At 41.4% G+C, this 11,888-nt stretch overlaps 1 protein-coding gene across 8 annotated transcripts in view; it reads left to right on the top strand.

The window, feature by feature from the left end:
* Positions 1 to 11,888, top strand: part of LOC115162863 (protein furry homolog) — a 273,622-nt gene that overhangs the window by 148,066 nt on the left and 113,668 nt on the right. For all 8 annotated transcript variants that reach the window (XM_029714316.1, XM_029714315.1, XM_029714320.1 and 5 more), the window contains exons 25-31: positions 293 to 350; positions 946 to 1,037; positions 1,594 to 1,766; positions 2,985 to 3,145; positions 7,587 to 7,697; positions 8,772 to 8,926; positions 11,238 to 11,337. In XM_029714316.1, coding sequence (XP_029570176.1) covers positions 293 to 350; positions 946 to 1,037; positions 1,594 to 1,766; positions 2,985 to 3,145; positions 7,587 to 7,697; positions 8,772 to 8,926; positions 11,238 to 11,337 — 850 coding nt within the window. The remainder of the gene's footprint in view (positions 1 to 292; positions 351 to 945; positions 1,038 to 1,593; positions 1,767 to 2,984; positions 3,146 to 7,586; positions 7,698 to 8,771; positions 8,927 to 11,237; positions 11,338 to 11,888) is intronic.

Raw genomic sequence — 11,888 nt, 5'->3', positions numbered from 1 at the left:
ACATTTTTGTGAATGTTTATGAAATTGTATGTTCGGGTTTTTCGTCACATTTGAAAACATATGTCCTCTTTGTTATAGTAACACATTTTTGTGATCACAAAGATCCTATTAAATCACAAACTAGCTAACAAACATACTGTGATATGTTATTATACCACATATATGATATTATACCACATGTGATCCTTTTCTAGATTGAAAGGTTTCCTGAGCAAGATGGATGTTTTTTAGGCATGTGCTAGGATCCAAATGTCCGTTCTAGAGTTCTATATGTAATTCTGTTTGTGTCCAGGGAGCTGGTAGAGGAGCTGCATCCTTTAATGAAGGAAGCTTTGGAGAGAAGACCAGAGGTGAGCTGTGGGCATAATCATCATAACGCTTCAGTTTGTTCTTATATACACAACTACTACTTCGCAACATATTGTAAGTCATTGAATAGAGAGGGGAGGTCATTGTCTGACAACTCACCCTGAACTTAATTCCGCTGCTCTATCGATCTCTACATGCTGTACATTTCGTCTGAATCTGCCATCCTAGAAGTCGTTTGTGTGACTTCAAAATGAGGGGCGTTGTACAAAACAAATTCATCAGTGATTGGATCGTCTCTAAAAAATCGAACCAATCAGTATTTAAGTTGATAAAGTCATCATGTAGGCTGGCTCTGGCCCAACCCATCAGTTTCTGGGACCAATCAGAAAGGTCAGAATGTGTTCGCAAGCTAAAATCGTAGGGGAGGAAGGCATATCCAGACTCATTGTGGAGAAGAAACTTTGGCTGAAGTGATGTGGATGGGTAGCCAGGCAAGGGAGATCACACATTGTAGATGAAACAGCTAATAGAAGAAGTGCCTATCTGATGGATCTCTCTCTCTCTCTTTCCCCCCCTTTCTATCGCTCTCGCTCACTCCCCCCTCTCTCTCTCTCTCTCTCTCTCTTTATGTCTCAGAACAAGAAGCGCCGTGAGCGGAGAGACCTCCTGAGGCTGCAGCTTCTGAGGATATTTGAGCTGCTGGCTGACTCTGGTGTCATCAGTGATAGGTTAGAGTCACATTCACTGACCAATCACTGCAGAGGAAGCTGCTGAGGGGAGGACGGCTCATAATAATGTCCGGAACGGCGCTAATGGAATGGTATCAAAAACATGGAAACCAAATCAATTTAATCAGTGCAAAGCACTGCTAGGCTCAATCTACTGAACTTTTTCTGCTCCAGCCATTACCATAAGCTCGTCCTCCCAATTAAGGTGCCACCAACATCGTGTGAATCACTGACATGCTCACTGACAAGCTCTCTGACACAACCCACATTCACTGACACTCTCAGACACACTCTCTGACACACTCAGTGACACTTACTGACACACCTACTGACACACAATCCACACTCATTGACATGCTCACTGGCACACTCACGGTCATGCTGGAGACACTGCCCAACACACTGGGAAGCACAGGACTCACAGAATACCTCTGTCCTCCCTTGGATGCGAAAGCAACAGTATGGTTTCGAATATGTAAATAAACTAAACGAACTGTTGTCTTGACATCTACTTCTGTATGTCCGTCCTGTTTGTGTTTCTGTCTGGTGTCCACAGCACCAACGGGGCTCTGGAGCGGGATACGTTGGCCCTGGGAGCTCTGTTCCTAGAGTACGTGGACCTGACGCGGATGCTTCTGGAGGCGGAGAATGACAAAGAGCTAGAGATTCTCAAGGACATCCGAGCTCACTTCAGTGCCATGGTGGCCAACCTCATCCAGTGTGTTCCCGGTAAATAACCAAATTACTTTTTGGCTGACATTTTAGGTTGTGTCCCAAACGGCACCCTATTCCCTATATAGTGCACTACTTTTTATCAGAGCCCCATGGATCCAAAATAACTTTGTTTCAAAAGTTGTCACCGAAAACTGAGTACTGAGCCGTACTTTTTGGTAGCTTATGAATGATGAAAACAGGCCTCCGTGTGGCAAGGGTTGGTGCAGGCCCAGGGAAAGCAGGGACTCAGGACACTTGACATCTATCTTGATTAGGCCATACCCCAAGGGACGCCAGTCCTAAAATACTGTAGCTTAAATAGGGAAGGGCAGATGATGACTCATTGGCAGCCAGACTTCCTGACTGCCTGATGAATGAGAGACGACTGACGGAATACGACTGTAATCCTGCGGTAAATCCCAAACTAGCCCCTCGCCCCCACCAACTCGTTCGGAGGACCCTCCATTGTCACGTGTTACTGATGAAGCTCTGAGGGTGACTTCCATAGAGTGGAGAGGGGATCAATGAACCCATCAACCTCGGGACACACTTGTGACTTGAATGATGCAATTCATATTCCACTTTTTGTTTTAAATAATAAAACAAGCATGAAATTCAAATGAACAAATTCCCTGTTGCGTTTTAGAAGATATAAACCTCATTAACAGTTAAGCATTTAATTTGGGGGTATTTCATTTATATTATGTGTCAAACCTCACAATCAGACACAAAAGCACATCTCATAAAAAAGGCACGCCTCTCAATTCTTTTGTATGAAATGGCGCAAACACCAAACATATCGTAGTGCGTGATGAGATGGCACTTCGCTCTGGAGCCTGCAGCCTTGCTGGCTTGGTCAAAGTGACTATCTGAGAGTCTAATTAGCCCCTACACCCTTGATAATTTTCACTCCCTTAGCTTAGGGACACTTGTACATTTGGCGGAGGCGCACGTGAATGTGCAAATGGAGGGCCGAAGGCCAAGGGGAAGGGACTAGTTTGGGATTCAGCTTAGTCACTCAGTCCCATACAGTAGCAGTTTGTAATGCCCCAGTGATTTTGATGCCCATATACTGTTCTGAGAAGGGGACTAACAGATCAATTTTACTGTCCTTATTTTCTTTCTCTCCTTCTGCACTCCTCTACCCTCCTCTCCTCTCCGTTTCTCCCACCCTCTCTGCTCCCCTGTGTCCCCCTCTCCCCTTTGCCCTCCTCTCCCCCTCTTCTCCTCCAGTCAACCACCGACGCTTCCTCTTCCCGCAGCAGAGCCTAAGGCACCACCTCTTCATCCTGTTCAGCCAATGGGCTGGTCCCTTCAGCGTCATGTTCACGCCTCTCGATCGTTACAGTGACAGGAACCACCAGATCACCAGATACCAGTACTGCGCCCTCAAGGTACATCAATCAATCACATTTGTTATTTGTATAGCGCTTTTACGAAACCATTTGTCACAAAGTGTTGAACAGTTTTATCTGTTTTGTATTTAATTGAACTGTACTGTATATAAAAATATGAATATGTATATACACTGAGTGTACAACACATTATGAACACCTGCTCTTTCCATGACATAAACTGACCAGGTGAATCCAGGTGAAAGCTATAATCACTTGTTAAATCCACTTCAATCAGTGTAGATGAAGGGAGGAGACAGGTTAAAGAAGGATTTTTAAGCCTTGAGACAATTGAAACATGGATTGTGTATGTGTGGCATTCAGAGGTTGAATAGGCAAGACAAAATATTTAAGTGCCTTTGAAAGGAGTATGGTAGTAGGTGCCAGGTGCACCATTTTGTGTCAAGAACTGCAACGCTGCTGGGTTTTTCAACCTCAACAGTTTCTTACGTGTATCAAGAATGGTCCACCACCCAAAGGACATCCAGCCAACTTGACACAACTGTGGGAAGCACATGGGCCAGCATCCCTGTGGAATGCTTTCGACACCTTGTAGAGTCCAACTCTATAATACAGTAGGAAGGTGTTCTTAATGTTTTGTACACTCAGTGTATGAATAGTGCGTAAATAGTATTTTTGTTGTCTCTTGGTGTCTTTCCCAAATTTAACTCTTGTTTAATTTGATTTTATTTTGAATTGAATGTAATATCTTATGTTCATGTCTATCACTGTTTTGTACTTTGTCATGTATTTGTATGTTTTATGTGGACCCCAGGAAGAGTAACTGCTGCATGTGCGGTAGCTAATGGGGATCCTAATAAAATAAACAAAACAGTAACCCTGCCTAGTTCCTGGAAGACCAAGCAGTAGCACAACAGCAATAGAAAACTCCCTGAAAGAAATCCTCCGTTGGCTGTACCCAGTGGGCAAAGTGGTTAAAAAGACATCAGGCTGACATTTGTATGTGATGTTATGGTCAGGTTGCGTTCTATTGAAAAAGGACATACGTCTTCTTAGTGACCCGGTTGTAATCAAAATATGACGTTTACCAGGTATTTTGATGACGTCAGTAAAAATGTGTTTTATCTGGTTGTAATCTGTCCTTTTTTCTCACCTTTATTTAACCAGGTAGGCCAGTTGAGAACAAGTTCTCATTTACAACTGCGACCTGGCCAAGATAAAGCAAAGCAGTGTGACACAAAGAACACAGAGTTACACATGGGATAAACAAACGTACAGTCAATAACACAATAGAAAAGTCTATATACAGTGTGTGCAAATGTAGTAAGATTAGGGAGGTAAGGCAATAAATAGGCCATAGTGGAGAAATAATTACAATTTAGCAATTAAACACTGGATGTACAGAAGATGAATGTGCAAGTAGAGATACTGGGGTGCAAAGGAGCAAAACATTTATGAGGTAGTTGGGTGGGCTATTTAAAGATGGGCTGTGTACAGGTGCAATGATCGGTAAGCTGCTCTGACAGCTGATGCTTAAAGTTAGTGAGGGAGATATAAGACACCAGCTTCAGTGATTCTTGCAGTCCGTTCCAGTCATTGGCAGCAGAGAAGTGGAAGGAAAGACGGCCAAAGGAGGAGTTGGCTTTGGGGATGGCCAGTGAAATATACCTTCTGGAGCGCGTGCTACGGGTGGGTGCTGCTATGTTGACCAGTGAGCTGAGATAAGACGGGGCTTTACCTAGCAAAGACTTATAGATGACCTTGAGCCAGTGGGTTTGGCGATGAATATGAAGCGAGGGCCAGCCAACAAGAGCATACAGGTCGCAATGGTGGGTAGTATATGGGGCTTTGGTGACAAAACGGATGGCACTGTGATAGACTACATCCAATTTGCTGAGTAGAGTGTTGGAGGCTATTTTGTAAATGACATTGCCGAAGTCGAGGATCGGTAGGATAGTCAGTTTTACGAGGGTTTGGCAGCATGAGTGAAGGATTTTGCGAAATATGAAGACGATCCTAGATTGAATTTAGGATTGGAGATGCTTAATGTGGGTCTGGAAAAAGAGTTTACAGTCTAACCAGACACCTAGGTATTTGTAGTTGTCCACATATTCTAAGTCAGAACCGTCCAGAGTAGTGATGCTCTTTGGCTGTCCCCGTAGGAAAATCCTTTGAAGAACCCTTTTTGGTTCCAGGTAGAAGCCTTTTGGTTCAAAGTATAACCATTTTGGTTTACATTTAGAACCCTTTCAACAGAGGTTCTACATCGTACCCAAAAGGATGCTACCTGGAACCGAAAAGAGGGTTTTACCTGGAACCAAAAAGGGTTATTCTGTGGGGACAGCCAAATAACCCTTTTGGAATCCTTTTTTCAGAGAGCTTAGCTTGATCTGAGTTCAATAGCGCAACGCTGCTATCAACGGATCCTGTGTGCTGCCATAACTATTGTGTAAAGCGTGTAATTTCAGTCAGTTCCCGAGCGTCAAAAACAATAACCTCATAATATGAGCCAGTAAGACATTTTTCATTATTCTCTTCATAGATGTATGCATTTCCTTCATAACATGACTGCAATTCATCCCTTTGGATGTCTTATTTCAGAATGGACAAAGCAGTCCTGAACAGCAACCTTCATGGTCAGTGTTAGGTACCATGGTACAAAAGCTGAGCAGTACTTTGAACCACCCAACCTTAATGGTTAGTGCTAGAACCCACTGGGTGATAGTACAAAAGCTACAGTGCCTTCAGAAAGTATTCATATCCCTTGACTTATTCAACATTTTGTTGTGTCACAGCCTGAATTTGAAATGGATTAAAAAATATATATATCACCCATCTACACACAATATCTCATTGTGACAAAGTGAAAACATGTTTTTCAAAATGTTTGCAAATTTATTGAAAATGAAATACAGAAATATCTAAATTACATAAGTATTCAGATCCCTGAGTCAATACATGTTAGAATCTTTCTGGATAAGTCTCAAAGAGATTTGCACACCTGGGTTGTACAATATTTGCCCATTATTCTTTTCAAAATTCTTCAAACTCTGTCAAATTGATTGTTGATCATTGCTAGACAACCATTTTCAAGTCTTGACAGATTTTCAAGCAGATTTAAGTCAAAACTGTAACTCGGCCACTCAGGAACATTCACTGTCTTCTTGGTAAGAAGCTCAAGTGTAGATTTGGCCTTGTTTTAGGCTATTGTCCTGCTGAAAGATGAATTAATCTTCCAATGTCTGGTGGCAAGCAGACTGAACAATGTTTTCCCCTAGGATTTTGCCTGTGCTTAGCTATATTCTGTTTTTTTATCCTGAAAAACTCGCCAGTCCTTAACGATTACAAGCATACCCATAACATGATGCAGCCACCACTACACTTGAATATATGGAGAGTGGTACTCAGTAATGTGTTGTATTGGATTATCCCCAAACATAGCACTTTTTATTCAGGACAAAAAGTGAATTGCTTTGCCACATTTTTTTCAGTATTACTTTAGTACTTTGTTGCAAACCGGAGGCCTGTTATGTAATATTTTTATTATGTACAGGCTTCCTTCTTTTCACTCTGTCCATTAGGTTAGTATTGTGGAGTAACTAATGTTGTTGATCCATCCTCAGTTTTCTCCTATCACAGCCATTAACTCTGTAACTGTTTTAAAGTCCCCATTGGCCTCATGGTGAAATCATGGCGGTTTCCTTCTTTGTAGTGACTGAGTGTATTGATACAGCCTCCAAAGTGTAATTAATAACTTCACCATGCTTAAAGGGATATTCGATATCTGCTTTAAAAATACCCGTCTACCAATAGGTGCCCTTCTTTACAAGGCATTGGACAACCAATTTGTGGTTCTTTGTGGTTGAATCTGTGTTTGAAATTCACTGCTCGACTGGGGGACCTTACAGATAATTGTATGTGTGGGGTACAGAAATAAGGTAGTCATTCAAAATCATGTTAAACACTATTATTGCCCACAGAGTGAGTCCATGCAACTTATTATGTGACTTGTTTAGCAAAGTTTTACTTCTGAACGTATTTAGACTTGCCATAACAAAGGGGTTGAATAATTATTGACTCAAGACATTTCAGCCTTTCATTTTTAATTCATTTGTAAAATTTTCAAAAAACACAATTCCACTTTGACATGATGAGGTATTGTGTGTAGGCCAGTGACAAAATATCTCAATTAAATCAATTTTAAATTCAGGCTGTAACACAACAAATTGTGGAAAAAGTCAAGGAGTGTGAATACTTTCTGAAGGCAGTGTATAAGCAGCACTACCCAACCTTCATGGTTAGTGCTGGAATTCACAGGGTGATGGTACAGAAGCTATACAGCACCCAACCTTTATTAGGGATGACGTGTCTGAATGATCCTGAGTTTGAGCATGGGGGTTGGTCCTACTGCATGTGGTGCGTGCATGCCATGTTCTACTGTTTCTAGAGTGGGTGTGTGTGTGTGTGTGTGTTTCTCTAGGCCATGTCTGCGGTGTTGTGCTGTGGACCTGTGTTCGACAACGTTGGACTGTCCCCAGACGGATACCTCTATAAGTGGCTGGATAACATACTAGCCTGCCAGGACCTACGGGTATGTGATGTGGCCAATCACACACACAAACACCCCCACACACACGCGTTTTGTTCTTCTATCCTCATGGGGACCTAAAATGTATTTCCATTCAAAATCCTATTTTCCCTATTCCCTAAACCTTACCATAACCCTAACCTTAATCCGTAATTCAAACACTATACCTAACTCCTAATCCTTACCCCTAACCCCTTACCCCAACCCTAACCCTATTTGTAACCCTAATCCTAAACCTAACCCTTAATCTTAAAATAGCCACACAAACACACACACACACACACACACACACACACACACACACACACACACACACACACACACACACACACACACAATTACCTTAATAGCCCTCTGATAGTTTGCTTAGTTTCCTCACAGTAAAACAACATCAGCTCCTGCCAACTGTTCCCTAATTGTTTTGATCAGGTGCTTTTGTCTCACGGTAAATTTGCTCAATTATTTGTCCATTTATAACATGACTGGCTGGATTAAGCACCTGTCCCTCTCTGTATATGTTTTTTTACTCCCTCATTCAAAGTTGACTTTCAGCTTGTGTTCTGGTGTTTAGTGTTTACATAGCCTCGTCCCAGATCTGTTTGTGCTGTCTTGCCAACTCGTATGGTCATTGTCAGCTATACAACACAAACAGATCTGGGACCAGGCTAGTGTTTACATTCTTTAACCTTGGAATGAACAGAAAAACTAGGCATGAAAATGTGATTCATCCTGCTAAGACAGATGTCATATAGCTTCTACTACCCTTTCAAACTAGTCTTACTCAAGGTTTTTAAAAATGAGGAAACCATTTACACCTCAAAGGCATTCACCTTTCAATATGGATATACTGTATGGAATATTTTTGTCTAATGACACTTTCCCTCCCCCATTCATTATTGCAGAGCAACACCTCCAGTTATTTTTTGTTCAACTTTGATCGTATCACCAACGATCAAATCGTCATTGAAGATGCATGATTTATCTGGTAGTTTGGTTGCTCGAAGTAGTTGATGGTGGTCACGTACACAGGCACACACACAAACACACTCGCACTGACCACCTGTCATTGACCGCTAGGTTCACCAGCTGGGCTGTGAGGTAGTTATTCTGCTGCTGGAGTTGAATGCTGACCAGGTCAACCTGTTTAACTGGGCGGTCGACCGCTGCTTCACCGGCTCCTACCAACTGGCCTCTGGCTGTTTCAAGGCCATCGCCACCATCTGTGGCAGCAGGTAGGAACTACAGACATCATTGGTAGGAACCCTTCTAATTCCACCATCTCTGGCACAAGTAGAAAGGTTGGTCATTACTGTAAGGAAGTAGGAAATAGTCAAATGTCACCTTCTGTGGCAGCAGATATTTTTTATTTTTTTTATTTCACCTTTATTTGACCAGGTAGGCCAGATGAGGACAAGTTCTCATTTACAACTGCGACCTGGCCAAGATAAAGCAAAGCAGTGTGACAAAAACACAACACAGAGTTACACATGGGATAAACAAACGTACAGTCAATAACACAATAGAAAATCTGTATACAGTGTGTGCAAATTAAGTAAGGAGGTAAGGCAATAAATAGGCCATAGTGGCGAAGTAATTACAATTTAGCAATTAACACTGGAGTGATAGATGTGCAGATGAGGATGTGCAAGTAGAAATGCTGGTGTGCAAAAGCAGAAAAAAACAAAAAACAAATATGGGGATGAGGTAGGTAGTAGGTTGGGTGGGCTATTTACAGATGGGCTGTGTACAGCTGCAGCGATCGGTAAGCTGCTCTGACGCCGATGCTTGAAGTTAGTGAGGGAGATATGTCTCCAACTTCAGTGATTTTTGAAATTCGTTCCAGTCATTGGCAGTAGAGAACTGGAAGGAAAGGCGGCCAAAGGGGTGTTGGCTTTGGGGATAACCAGTGAAATATACCTGCTGGAGTGCGTGCTACGGGTGGGTGTTGCTATGGTGACCAGTGAGCTGAGATAAGGCTTGGCTTTACCTAGCAAAGACTTATAGATGACCTGGAGCCAGTGGGTTTGGCGACGCATATGTAGCGAGGACCAGCCAACGAGAGCATACAGGTCGCAATGGTGGTTAGTATATGGGGCTTTGGTGACAAAACGGATGGCACTGTGATAGACTGCATCCAAATTAACTAAGTTAAGAATCATACAGATCATTGGTAGGAACCGCTTTACCATAGACATCATTGGTAGGAACCGCTTTACCATAGACACCATTGGTAGGAACCGCTTTACCATAGACATCATTGGTAGGAACCGCTTTACCATAGACATCATTGGTAGGAACCGCTTTACCATAGACATTATTGGTAGGAACCGCTTTACCATAGACATCATTGGTAGGAAACACTCTACTATAGACATCATGAGTAGGAACTGATCAAATGCCGCTCTCTGTAACATAACTGAACCTTACACTTCAAATACTGAACTGAAGCATCACTATTTGTTGAAATAGTCTGTAATACTTTAACCTGCTGGTATAATGCTTTATACAACATCATTGTCCAATGGGTAAAATAATATGTTAATTGTGTAGATACTTGCTCCTCTAAGAAAACCAATGGCCCCAACCTCATGTCTCTATTATAATACGTTCAAAAGTTATTGGAGTGGTTACACTTTTATGATGGCCAGAATTAGGGAGAAAAAAAAGTGGTCAAAAATCTGGAAAATTGCCTTGCGTCAGCTAGGCTGGATTCTGTGCAAGAATTAAGGCTACTGGCTACCTTGGTTCAAAATATACATAGCTGGCTACCTGACAGGCTTACTTTCCCATTTCTTGTAATCTTTCTTCTCGAAATCCGCAGGACAAAAAAACAATATAGAGGTAAGATGGATTTCAATTTTGACAGTAGTATCATATTTTAGAATATACTTTTCATATTTATTCGAAATTCCCGTTCTTTTTCAAAGATTTCTTACCAAAATAATCTTATCTCTGTCAAATTTCAACAGAGCACTGAGCGTATTCCAAGCTTTTTATTTTCAGAGACTTTTACATTTAATTCAGCACGTGTTATGCTAATTTAGCAATTTGCGACCCGTGGAAACAACTTTGAAGATGACGACCACAAAATGTAAAATCCTCAAAAGTAATTATGAGAAACCTGCACTGCCATGTCAACAGAGCTCGGTGCCTATTATCGGATGCATTCGTTTACGAAATCCGACTTTTAGGATGTAATATTAATGATATGTAGGCGAAGACTCCACCGAATGATTCTGAACAAAATTAATCATATTAGTCTTGGTAAAATGTATTTTATAACATAATGAGGTGAAATTTCATCACCCAAGCACGCTTTCACCCACTCTAGGCAGTGTGGGTGGACACCCTAATTATACCTTCTTAACATAGATTATGTCTGTATGTTATTTCAACAACAAAAAAATTATCCGGATCGTTGTGAGATGATTGAAGACATGATATACCTGTCCAAGACACATCTTATGATGCATTATAACTTCATCATAATGCATTACACCTACAAGCTTTATTATATTAATCTTGATTATCATTCACTTGCAGAAACTATCCCTGTGACATCGTGACTTTGTTGAATTTGGTGCTCTTCAAGGCATCAGACACCAGCAGGGAAATGTATGAAATCTCAATGCAGCTAATGCAGGTAAGGACCAATTACACTGAGTAAAACTTTATTTGAATAGTCTGTCTATAGACGCTCAGCAAACAAATACACTCAATAGACTCAATCTGTAGGATGTACATAGATGGACTATCTAAATAAAGTTCTACTGGCCAATGAAATGTATGATATCCTTCCATTGTAAACTGATGAGGGTTTTTTCAGTTTACTTCCTGAATTAGCTGAAATTAATGCAGGTTAATGTTTTTTGACATGAATCTTGTTCTGGAAGCAGGTCTTCAGAGTGGTCACTAGGTGGCACAGCCGCAAAGTCATAAAATCTGGTTATACACCTAACCTTAACCCTAACCTCAACCACACTACAAGCCCTAATGCCTAATCCAACCTTAAATTAAGACCAAAAAGCTAATTTTTACAATAAAGGCAATTCTGACTTTGCAACTGGCCCATCTAATGGAAATCACTCAGTTCTGCCTCAAGGACAAGACTCATCCCAATAAATGTCAACCTGTGAATTTAATTAGAATTGACCCCAACCCTGACTGATAATATCCTGGACTAAGAGTGTGTTT

The sequence above is a fragment of the Salmo trutta genome, chromosome 26 (assembly GCF_901001165.1).
Source record: "Salmo trutta chromosome 26, fSalTru1.1, whole genome shotgun sequence".
Lineage (NCBI taxonomy): Eukaryota > Metazoa > Chordata > Actinopteri > Salmoniformes > Salmonidae > Salmo > Salmo trutta.
This window is presented reverse-complemented; position numbering and strand designations above follow the sequence as displayed.